The following is a 13,197-nucleotide window of genomic DNA, read 5'->3' as shown; positions in this document are numbered from 1 at the left end:
AAGAGAATAAAAGGGAAATTATCCTTGATTAATCACATATCTTAACAGTCACCAGCCACGTATCAGTGTAGTTTATTTTTTGATATCACTAAAAGTAATAAATCATACCTGACATCCTTTTTGAAAATTCTCTGGTTTTATCCAGTCTTCAAGCATTCTCAAAATGGAAGCTCCCTACAATGGAGAAAAAAAGACAAATGAAACTAATAAAGGCTATATAAGGAACAATTATCAGTTATTACTCTTGCAACTAGTATTTCATGATCATATTTGTGAGATTAGTTCCTCAAGATGATTGTGCTAAATTATATGGCTCTATGATTTGAGGATGAAAATGCCACTTGGCACAGCCCCTGTATCTATGCTTCTAAAATAACTAAAAGGTAAAGAGAAATTGCTTCAGGGACTTCAGATTCAAATAATTATTGCACTTCCCCAAATAAACCAGCAGATGGGGCTTTCTTAATCAAAGAGAAATAGTCTAAAAAATCACATTCTTTGATGAATGAGGAAAGTAGTTTCAGGGTAAAATTCTGCCAACTTATTAAATATATTTTCATACTTGAAAATAAGAATTAGATTTAGCAGAGGGAAGTAGATAGTCAAGAAATTATCTGGTCAAACAGTTTAATATACATGGATACATAATTTAGGCATACCATCTTTATCTTCTCAGTGGTCTATCTCATTTGCTTTTCTTTCATTTGAAGAATCTGATGAACACCTTGGCTCTGTACTTTCTTTTTATGTGTTATATGGTTAGTACCGAAATGCACAATTTATAATATTTTAAATCAATTTTCAAGTAACTGAATGAAAAAAAAACTGTCCCCAACTTAAATTAGTAATTTTTACTGTAAGTTATTAGGCATTCTAAATTACTTTTATAGCTATTTAGAAAGCTAAAGGCCTAGAAAAATTTATTTATCTTGGACTTGATATCTTAAACCTGAGGAGTATCTAGGACTAAGGGGGAAAATGGTTCAATAAATTTAAACTTCTCCCATGTGAATAATTAGACTAGGCTATAAGTGGTTTTGAAATTTTCGTTTTAACATAAAGATAAAAGGAATCATTCAAAATGTCAAAGAAAAATGAATACAAGAAGGCTGAACATACACCATGGGAATCATTTGAGAGGGAAAGTCAAAACATATGATGCTAAAAATTTCAAATGCTAATACATAGAAGTTTTTTTCACTCAAGTATTCATTTTAATAATTATAATATTTTTGACTCAAGTAAAACTTTAGGTATCACTCAGGATAACAAAATATATTAGTTTGCAGTAGCTTCTAAGCACCTTAATGTAGTGGGAAAACCATGAGAAGCTGAGGTAGAAAATGACTAAAATAAAAATTTTAATTATGTTACATACAGATACGGAATATGTTTGAAGGAGAGACTATATGAAATATAGTGGGACAGAACGTGTCACATAAATCTTGGAGTTATAGATTTTCAGCAACTTTTCATAAAATGTTAGTGGAGAAATAAACCTCACCTACAGTATGCTAACAAATTCATCTTTACACCTTCTAAAAAGGAATAAAAATATTTCCTTCTGAGTTGGATTTAAATGTTTATTGCAGGCACTAAAAGGTTCTACTACAAAAGCTGTGCACATATATGGCATTTCTTGTTGACCACACAAAACAAAAAGATTTATTGTCTTTTGAAAAATCAAATAAAACAATTTGAATTGTGATGTTTAAAGTCTAAATACTCAATTATCAGAATGAAAATAATTATAAACAAATGTGTAAAGAGAAATTCTTAAAAATCTCTTTTAAAATCCTGTGACAATGACCAGCAATACATTCTACTGAAAAGTACGAACTATTGAATATTCAGCACTCAGAATAAGTTCTACACCGTTTTCCAAAGCTCACTGGCACAGTGTGACCATTCTTACCATTTTTAGGCATCTACTAAAAGAAAAGTCACTAAACAGGAAGATGTTCAAAACAATGTTCTATTTCCCCCACCTTACTATAGGATATTCCATCAAAAACAGATGTTATTTCATCAGGGGTTGTCACAGTCACAACAATTGGATGTGAAGACATCAAAGAATCATCCTCTTGTACAGGTAACACATCTTCAAGTAACATTTGGTCACGCTGAAATGAAAGAATGAGCCAAATAAATATAGTGTTTTCTTTGTACTAGTTAATAAATTAAAATACCATATATAAGAAAAATTGGAGGAAAATAAATATAAATGACTTAAGTTACTTAAACATTAGATCTTCAAATTAATCATATTTTGCACTGATTGGTCGATATTGATTTCATTCCCTTCTTCTACTAATAATTCCTTTTAATTTTTCCCCCAGATGACGGGCCAAGAAGACATCAGCTTCTGTGAATTCTGCTTCTGCTACTTCTGTATGACTTTTGGACATGTGCCAAACTTTTCAAGCCCCATTTCTATATCTGTGCAATGAGAATGATGACATGACCCCACAGATTTGGTCTAAGCATTAAGTGAGGTAGCATATCAATTTGCCAAATATTGATGTTCGGGGTTTTTTAAAATCACCTTGTTGTCAGAATTTGGATAATTCATAATTAATGAAAGAAAATATTAGCAGTTTATCCATTAGTTCTAATCACGTCTTGTTTCCCTCCTAGGTTTTGTCAGCAATACAGAGTGGTTGACAGGCCCAGCAGTACTGACAGACTTCCTTGGTTCAAAGCTCAGTCTTTCTGCTTTCTAGATATGTAAGTTTAAGCAAGTTCCCTCACCCATTAAATAGAAGTAATTATGGCCTCTACTTTTTGGAACTGTGCACAGGATTCAATGATAAAATTCATGGTTAGTACTTGGCATAGTACCTGGCACAGAATGAGAACCTAACCCATTAGCTGCTATAGTTATTTTGATTCTTAAGCAGTAAGATTGTGAAATCTAACTCTGCTAAATCACTACTAACTTTAAAAATTTCATTGGCTCTACTTAATTAAAAATATTTCCAAAAGAAGAGTTTGCTATATTAGCTTACATTTTCCAATTATGCGGGTTTCATTTATAACAGGAAAGGTACTGCTGTCAAGTGATGACTGCCAATCAAGATAATTTTGACTTGGATTTTGATTTTTGTATACCTAGGAAGTTTAGGCATGGTGAGAAGAAAGATCCTGTCCTCAGTGTCAGGAAGATTGACTATACCAACTGTGTGTGTGGTTTGGGATGTTGCTACCAGCTATCTCTGTGATGTTGGAAAGTTACATCACTTTCCTGGCCTTCCGATTTTTCACCCGTGAAATGAGGGTCCATGATTGTGGTATTTATTGAGCTCACTTATAAAATATCTTTATTTATCTGACCCTTCCATCCACAAGACCTTAAATTGAGAACTCCTTAAGGGCAAGAAATGTGTTTTATTCATTATTCATTTTGGGGTCCTCCATTTGCTGAATGAAGAATGAATGAATGGGCTGGGCTCGGTGGCTCAAGCCTGTAATCCCAGTATTTTGGGAGGCTGAGGCAGGCAGATCACGTGAGGTAAGGAATTCAAGATCAGCCTGGCCAACATGGCAAAACCCCATCTCTACTAAAAGTATAAAAATTAGCCAGGAGTGGTGGTGAGGACCTGTAGTCCCAGCTACTCAGGAGGCTGAGGCAGGAGAATCGCTTGAACCCAGGAGGTGGAGGTTGCAGTGATCCGAGATTGCTCCACTGCATTCCAGCCTGGGCGACAGAGCGAGACTCCATCTCAAAAAGAAAAAAAAAAAAGGAATGAATGAATAGATGAAGGAATGAATGAATTGTTTTGTTGAACCATGTGATTAAATTTCATTTAAGAAGTGCATAGCAAATTTTTCTGGAATTTAGTCACTGCTTTTGAAACACAGAACTTGGAATATTAGACAATATTAAAATGTTATAATTTCTTATAACAGTTTGCTATAAGGGCCTCAGGACACTGTAAGGGAGAAAATAAAGGACGTAATTTTCCATGTATACAGTTTATTTTCAATAAATTATAAAATCAGCAATTTTCCATGTAGATGAGTGGTTTTCAACTGGAGGAGATTTTTGTCCCCCATGGGACACCTGGAAATATGTGGAGATATTTTTGGTTGTCACCACAGGAACTGGCAGGTTACTGGCAATTATAGAAGTCGGGGATGCTAAGTATCATATAACGCACAGGAAGGTCCCCCACAAAAAAAAGAATTATCTACTCCAAACTATGAATAGTTCCATAGTTGAAAAAAACCCATATGTAGATAAGATTTTTAAAGAAGTAATTGTTGTAAATTAGCCTTTTCACTTTGTAAATTAGGCTAGGGAAACAGTAAGGGCTTCAAGCATTTAACTTTTTTATTCTGTCCAGTAGAGGGCGGTATTTCACATAGTACAAAACCTCTGGTAATTAGACACATCCACATATTTGTACATTCACATATACAATCAGATAAGAATACTCCCGTGATATAAATATAAATAACAAATATACTTAGCTTTTCTGAAAAAAAATTTTAGGGTTCACAAAAGTTTCTATTCTAGGCCTCTGAGGGACACACTACATGTTAATAGTCATTACATGTGCCTTTGGGAGCTTTTCAGCTTACAAGATAGAAAATAATGTTCTATTTCATAAAGGAGAAAATGGACTCAGAGATATTATGTAACTTGCTCAAGGTCATATTCCCTGTCATGCATCCAAGAAATGATGTGTTCAGGATTTGAACTTCAATCTAACTACTAAGTTTATGTTATTTCTTCATCACACTATTTCCACAGTCTGTCTGAAATAAGATAAATCATTCACAAATGAGACTCTGACATTTTTTCAAAGGGTTAGTGCTATAAATACTTTCTGGAACACAGAGTTCACATTTTCTTTGCCACCTATTTTTTTTTCCTGCCTTGATAATGTGTTTTTGAGTGACTCTGTCAAGGATATCCCCAGACTGGGATGATCAGCTGCCCTTCTAGTGACTGGGCAAAGGCTCTGGGCAAGGTGGATTCAGTGGAAGTCAATTGGCTCCACCCTATCCCTCACAGTGGAATTCCCCGTTCACCACTGTACTTGCCATCTGACTTGGGACCATGATCATAGTACAAAGGCTTCTATCTGCTTTGCATGAGGAAAGGAGAGATTTCAAGTTTATGTGTCTAGGACTCACCATTTGCCAGTCTGTTTCTGCATGGTTTACTCCCAGAAACTCAAAAAAAGAAGCAAATCCTTCATTTAGCCACAAGTCTTCCCACCAGTCCATGGTCACAATATTTCCAAACCACTGAAATTATAAGCAATAAAGAGATAATTACATTCTGATGGTTATGGTAAAGAGGCCTAGAAAATGTCAAAACATTTATTTGTCCGTGCCAATGTTGTCACTGTGACAGAAGTGGCAGGCATTGTAGTTAATATTTATTTTCTCCTTTATTCTGATTATTTAAATGATATTAAATTGTCCTTAGTTTATTGCCTTTATTTAGTTATTACTGGGGTATGTAAATTTAAACGAAGGCCTTGTGTGTATTTCCTGAAGGCAAAATAATGTGTTTCAAAGTCTCTTTATGGCTAAATGTTTATTAGTACTAAGAAAGATTTTCATGCAAGTTTTTCTGAGTTGGCTATTTTTTATTTGCTAAGTCATAAATAATTTGAATTATTCCTGTGGTCTTAAGCCACTTTTAAAAACAAGTTGATTCAGTGATAAGATTCTATACCTGATGTACAAGTTCATGGGCAACCACAGTGGCCACCCTCTGTTGGTTTGATGAGGCTGATTCCTCAGGGTCGTAAAGCAGGTTCGTTTCTCTGTATGTGATGAGTCCCCAGTTCTCCATAGCACCAGTGCCAAAATCTGGAATAGCGATTTTATCTATAGAAGAAGAAAGAGTCCAGTGAGAAATACATTCTGTCCATTTGTTCATAGCATTTCTTACCAAATTAAGTTATTTGGATGAATGTTTTTTAAAAGGCTAAAAATAATTTCTTAGAGTAAAGAACTATAATCGTGTGTGCAAACATTTCAGTCCTAATGCACTCAGAATTTCCATAGAGCATTCCCTGCTGGCTCCAGATATCAATGCTTTGTTTTTGTTTTAAAGAAGGACAGTAATGGCAACGCCTCTATAATTTTATGTCTTTTGTTTCTCTCCATATTTCATTTTTGTTAGCTACATCTGTTTTCAGGGATAAGCTGTGAGGAAAAAGAGAAGTTTTCAAGTTAGTATTTAGAAGTTCTGAGCTTCCAAGTGTACAGATAGAGTTTTCCATCCAAAGTCACAGAATAGTCGAGAACATAAAACTCTATTTTTCTCTAATTCTATGAAATTTAATTGATTCTCTACCAATCTAATAGCTTACCATCTGCTTTTATGTATTAAATCAGTTGGAGAAACATGGAGTTGACTATATTCTCTCTAAATTCCCTTACAGTTCTAAAATGTTGGATAGGAGTTTCTATAATCTTATACATAATATCTGACAGGAGGAGGCAGTGTTGATCAGTTCTATGTTAAATTCCAGGAAAGAAAATGCTCAGTTGATTAGTGGCCAAAATACAGCTTCCTCAGTTAATGAGCGGTGAACAGAATGTAATTTCTTTATTGTTACATATAATTTAAATGAGGAACAGAAATGAAAATAAATTGATCTTTCACTTAACATGTAAGAGAAAGTCCTTTCTTTCTGGTTAAAATAAATATTCTTAAAGCTTTTTATAAAAGAATGAAGAGGGATGTATCTTAAATAGAGGTCAAGATTACAATAGTAGTTTCCTTTTCATGTTATCGTCATTTTTAGGTTTGGTTATTTTATCACGAAACAGTCATTTCAAAGGTAGAGAAGTATCTCCCCCAAGGGCCAGTATTTTTCATAATGCGGAGTGCAGTTTGCACTTAATCCTTGAACAAAAGGAATTTTTTGCAATTTCTTTTTTTTTTTTTTTTTTTTGGTCAGTATTGGCATTATAACTAACTAATTCGTGTATATTTAACTCTTTGGAATCTAATAAATGCAGAAGTCACTTCTAAGGAGTCTAAGATATAATTAATTCTGAGAGGGTTGAAAATGCACATAAAACAGAATAAAGGAATTGGGAAGAAGAAGAAAGAAAGAGAGAAGAAGAGAGTAATAAATTTGTAAGATTTCCACTTCTCAGGTTATCCTGGGTGTTACAACTGAGATAAAAGGCAAAAGGATCTTTAAATTCATGTGCACAAAATTTTATTAAATATTATTCTGATATTTTTCCATTGAGATAAAGTCTTCTGTCACCCAGACTGCAGTGACACGATCATGGCTCACTGCAGCCTCAACCTCCTGGGCTCAAGTGATCCTCCCACCTCAGCCTCCTGAGTAGCTGAGACTACAGGTGTGTGCCACAACACCTGGCTAATTTTTGTATTTTTTGTAGCAATGGGGTTTCACCATGTTGCCAGGCTGGTCTTGAACCTCTGGGCCTCCCAAAATGTTGGGATTACAGGCGTTAGCCACTGCACCTGGCCCAATATTCTGATTTTGATGAAAACTTGTTTCTTTTTTCAGCTCCTTCTCTAACATTTGTTAAGCAATCAAAAAATAGAACTGTATCCATTGAAGAGACATGCAGCATCTACAAGCTTGCTCTGAGCCACAGCCATTCCCATGCAAAGAACTTGGCATTCCTCTTGTTTGCATTGATAATTTATTAAACTAAAGGCAGAAACAGAAACAGGGAGGCCAACTGTTGGCTAATTTGTTTTACTGCCTTCATTTTATCCCTACAAACATCTATATGGGTGTTATATTTAAAGTCTTTGTTAATAGCTTTCAAGCTTATTAATAAAGCATTTCCACTATTGACAGAAATGTCATATGCACACCATCTTGGTTGTAGCCCCACTTTTGCTTTAAGAAGAATGCATGCTTCCCTCTGTATTGGAAAAAATTATTGCTGGAAGGAGTGCCAGTATTTCATTAAACTGCTGGGGAATCTAGAATTTGCCTTATACAACAATGGAAAGACTGTAAGCACTTGGGACTCTTACAACATCATTTATCCCTATTATTTTTTAACTCACTGATGACAGGGAGGCAGACCAAGTATTGGGATGAATGCTGATTTTGAAATCAACTGATCTAGGTTGCTATTTGTGACTCCATCACTACCAAGTTCTGCAATTTTGTGCACATACTTTCATCTTTATTTAGAAACACAAGACTATATATTTATCAGATAAGAACAGAGTACAGCCTGGGCATGGTTGCCCATGCTTATAATCCTAGTACTTTGGGAGGCCAAGGCAGGCGGCTCACTTAAGCCCAAGATATTGTAGGCATATAATAAAAGGACTTAAGGATAACTGTTAACTGATGGTGACATAATTAGAAGAAATGAGTTAACTTAAATAAAAACAAAGGCAATATTAAAAATAAGAAAATTTTAAAAATGATCCTCACCTAATTTAGGAAGAGAATAATTCATAGCAAAGTATTCTTCAAAATAATCAAACACACTTTTAGTTATGTTTGCAGCATATTCGGCTGTGTGCTTTTGCTCTGGCTGGACATAAATTGTAAGCTATTAAACAAAACACAAAAAATTCAGTGAAAATTATTCTTCATTCAACAAAATACAAAAACTGTGATGCATAACATACTTGAAAGAAAGTGGACTTTGGAGCCAAATATGTCTAATTTCAATTCCAATTCTGCCTCCTACTAGCTGTGTTGTCTCATAAATCACTTCACATCTCTGAGACTCTGGAGGAATTTTACGTAAAATGTTAATAAAACTTCACAACTCACTAAGTGATTCTAATGACTAGAAATAATGTAAGACAGAACGGTTGGCACAATGTCCCAGACATTTGAAAAATGTTATTAGATTTTCTACTTAGAACATATATTATCTTCTTAAAATCTATGAATGTATCTATTCATCCATCCATATACTCACCTATCAATTTCTCTCTTGCGTGCTCTTTCTCTTTCTCTGTCTCTTTCTCTCTGTGTAATTTGTCCTTGAGGAATTGAATTAATGGAATTTTTCTCATCTAAAGAGCTCCTGAATACATGTTTTCCACTTGTGCTATTCTATCTAGTTATTTCAAAATAACCCTTCTGATATTCCAACTATTCAGCTCCAGAGCCTAAAATATAATGATCCAAACTTTTCCTGAGAGAAAGTCATCTTGGTAAGCTACATCAATTCCCTAAGTCACTACTTTGTGTCCTTTTGACGTAATTTATAAATCAAACCAAGTACAGATTTTTGTCCCCAATTCTAAGCGTGTCTGACTTTATAAAAAATTTTCAAGAATCCTCTTCAACATAGTGTCATGAAAGCAGGTGTGGTCTCCGGACAAGAATATCACAGGTGTTTAGGCATTTCTCAATATGTGAAAGAGGAAGCAGTGCCTCAGACAACTAGTGTCTGCTAAATGTTTGTGAGAAATTCAAATAAAATATACCTGCTAAGCCTACAACCTGATTCAAAACCCTCAAAGAAAGCAAAAGATGTAATCATTTAGTAAGTTCAAGATCATTTATCTAATTAGAACAGCTGACTCAGGATTTAAACAAGAAAAAAAAAATACTGCCTACTCTCTTTATTATTCCCAATGCATTGCTAGTTTTGGTATTCATTTAGGCACACATCTTGAACCACCTTTTCCTAGAAGCAAAGAACACTGGAATGATTCACTAATGTAAAGAACACATTCTGAAAGAACATCCCTTAAATTACCATTGCTGGCTCACTATTCTCACATCCATTGGGTAATTGGCATTCTTGCTTTATTTGCATAAATAAAGATGTGTTCATCTTCACCTCCGAAGATGGCACAACTCACTCAATTGTCTCAATATTCTTAGAAGTTTTTTTTTTTTTCTTACAGAAGCGATGATACATTTTCCTCTAATAGTTGTTAAGCAATCAAAAAGTGAAACTGTTTGGATTACCCTCCTGTCCTCTTTGTGAACAATGACAGGCAATTTCCAAGAAGGTGAATGAAACTAAGGCCCCAGTTTTTGGCCATTGAACAGAGTAAAGGGAATTGACCATCTAAAATAAAGGTCACCACGTTCATACAGGATTGCCATGTCATAAACCAAGAGTCTCAGAATTTTCCTCTGTGAACTAACTGGTGTGTCAAAACTCTCAGATTTTCTATCACGTGTGTTCTCTACCATTAAAAACTTCCGGAAAGGCAGTCCTCTTGACCCGCTCCACTGTTGTCTACACACTCAGTGCTTTGGTGCTGCACATAATATTTGGGGAGCGAAAGAGAATTGTGAAAGAAGATGAAAGATCATGGTGAGGTCTCCCACCGTAGGTGGAGCAATGGGAAGGAGAAAGACTCAATGTGTTCTCTCTGCTAACATTTTCTCATTTCCCATGTCAGTAAATGAACTCCCTTTAAGCAGTATGCTTCTGAGACAATGTAATTTATTTTTCTTTCTCTGTATTTCTGTTGGTGACAGTGGAAGGCAATATGTTTAAAGAAGATCGATGGTTAATGTAAATTCAATCAAAATAAAAGCAGTCCCTTCCTCTTTTGTTTCTGAGAAACTCAAGTCCATAGAAATATGCTCTGTCTTTGCAGCCTGGTCAGTCTGCAGATCATCTGTGATCTATGATCCTTCATAATCAGGGTCAGCTCTTCACCAAGCAGGGACCTCAGCTCAGGCCGGCAGTGCAGCGGCCCCATCCCCTGGCTGAACATTCCCAGTAGCAGCAGTTCTGCATTTCTCTAAGGTGGATCTCCCAGAGGCAACTGAAAGCCCCTCTGTCATGGCTGCTGCAATGGTACTGCCCTTGCTGCCCTTGGACTAGGAACGGATCAAAGACCAAGTGCTTTAACCATACCTCCAGTAAGCTGCAGCCACCCTTCTTAAGGAGAAGAAGCTAGTTTGTCCCAGCCACAACCCCCTGTTACCCCTGCTCATCACCAGGCAGGCCCTTGACTTGGGCCCATGATACAACCACCTGACCCTGGGCTGATTGCACCAATTAGTAGTGGCTCTGCATTTCTCTGGGGTGGAGTTCCAAAAGACCAGTGAAAAGCCCTCTGCCACAACGACTGCCAAGGTCCCTTCCCTTGCTGCCTCCAAGCTGCAGAAGGAGCATAAAGCCTGAACTTGCTCCAAGGCTGTGGTGAGTAGCCCAGGAGTGCCAAGCTGAAATCTGCAGCCAGCACTTGAGTGGGAGAGGAGCCCACAGTTTCAGAGCACTGAGAGAGAGCACAGTTGCAATCAGGAGGAAATACAGAGGAGCCATGTGGCTGAGCAAGAGCCTAACTACTGGCCATTATGCTTAAGCACCATCTACTGGATCACAGCCCAAACTTCAGCACCAAAAATACTTTGCTAACATAAACCCCTGTGAAACCAAGGACATGAATTCAGCCACAAATAATGACCCAGCACAAACACTTGGTCCTCTGAAAACATCCAGGAAAGAAATCAACTGACTGTACTCAAATTACACCACAGTTGAGGGAACATCTGCCACCACAGTTGAGGGAACATCAGCCCACACAGATGAGAAAGAACTAGTGCAGGATCTCTGGCAACTCAGAAAGCCAGACTGGCTTCTTTCCTCCAAACAACCACACTAGTTCCACAGCAAGGGTTCTTAACCAGGCTGAAATGACTGAAATGATAGCAGTAGAATTCAGAATATGGATAGGAAGAAAGATGATTGAGATTCAGGAGAAAGTTGAAACCCAATCCAAGGAATCTAAGGATTACAATATAACAATACAGGAACTGAAAGACAAAATAACCGTTATAAGAAAGAACCAAAGTGACCTGACAGAGCTAAAAAACACACTACAAGAATTTCATAATGCAGTCACAATTATTAACAGCAGAATAGGCCAAGCTGAAGAAATAATCTCAGAGCTCAAAAACCGGCTCCCCAAACTAACTCAGTCAGACAAAAATAAAGAAACATCATGAATAAGAAGAATCAATATTGTTAAAATGGCCATACTGCCCAAAGCAATTTACAGATTCAATGCTGTTCCTATCAAACAACCAGAGATAGTTTTGACACAATTAGAAAAAACTATTTTAAAATTTATATGGCACCAAAAATATAATAGCCAAGGTAATTTTAAGCAAAAAAGAAAAGCTGGAGGAATCACGTTACCTGACTTTAAACTATACTACAAGCCTACAGTAACCAAAAGAGCATGGTATTAAGACAAAAATATACACGTAGACCAAGGACACAGAATAGAGAGCCCAGAAATAATGCCACACACCTACAACCATCCTATCTTCAACAAAGTTGACAAAAAGAAGCAATAGGGATAAGGCTCTCTATTCAATAAATGATGCTGGGATAAATGACTAGCCATATGCAGAAGACTGAAACTGGACCCCCTTCCTTACACCATAAACAAAAGTCAACTCAAGACAGTTTAAAGACTTAAGTGTAAAACCTAAAACTATAAAAACCCTGGAAGATAACCTAGGAAATACCATTCCAAACATAGGACCTGGCAAAGATTTCATGACAAAGATGCCAAAAGAAACTGCAACAAAACCATAAGTAGGCAAATGGACTTAAACTAAAGAGCTTCTGCACAGCAAAAATAACTTGGACTTAAACTAAAGAGCTTCTGCACAGCAAAAATAACTATCAACAGAGTAAACAGACAGCCTACAGAATGAGAGAAAATATCTGCAAACTATGCATCCAACTAAGGTAAAATATCCAGAATCTATAAAGAACTTAAACAAATCAGCAAGCAAAAACAAACAACCCTATTAAAAAATGGGCAAAGGATGTGAACAGACACTTTTCAAAAGACACTTTTCATATATGGCCCACAAGCATATGAAAAAATGCTCAACATCACTAATCATTAGAGAACTGCAAATCAAAACCACAATGAGATATTATCTCGCCCAGTCAGAATGGCTATTATTAAAAGGTCAAAAAAATAACATGCTGGCAAACTTGTAGAGAAAAGGGAACACTTATACACTGTTGGTGGGAATGTAAATTAGTTTATACATTGTGGAAAGCAGTTTGGCAATTTCTCAAACAACTAAAGCAGAATTACCAAATGATCCAGCTATCTTCTTACAGAATATACACCCAAAGAAATTAAATTGTTCTGCCATAAAAACACAGGCCTCCATATGTTCATCACAGCACTATTCACAGTAGCAAAGACATGGATGGAATCAACCTATTTTCATCAACAGTAGACGTATAAATAAAATGTGG

General features: G+C 36.1%; 1 protein-coding gene across 1 annotated transcript in view; it reads right to left on the bottom strand.

The window, feature by feature from the left end:
* Positions 1-13,197, bottom strand: part of ENPEP (glutamyl aminopeptidase) — an 83,452-nt gene that overhangs the window by 44,358 nt on the left and 25,897 nt on the right. The window contains exons 4-8 of the mRNA XM_037990910.2: positions 8,412-8,532; positions 5,693-5,847; positions 5,143-5,256; positions 1,989-2,123; positions 109-174 (exon numbers count right to left, since the gene is read on the bottom strand). Of these exons, the coding sequence (XP_037846838.2) occupies positions 109-174; positions 1,989-2,123; positions 5,143-5,256; positions 5,693-5,847; positions 8,412-8,532 (591 nt within the window). The remainder of the gene's footprint in view (positions 1-108; positions 175-1,988; positions 2,124-5,142; positions 5,257-5,692; positions 5,848-8,411; positions 8,533-13,197) is intronic.

The sequence above is a fragment of the Chlorocebus sabaeus genome, chromosome 7 (genome assembly GCF_047675955.1).
Source record: "Chlorocebus sabaeus isolate Y175 chromosome 7, mChlSab1.0.hap1, whole genome shotgun sequence".
NCBI classification, from domain to species: domain Eukaryota; kingdom Metazoa; phylum Chordata; class Mammalia; order Primates; family Cercopithecidae; genus Chlorocebus; species Chlorocebus sabaeus.
This window is presented reverse-complemented; position numbering and strand designations above follow the sequence as displayed.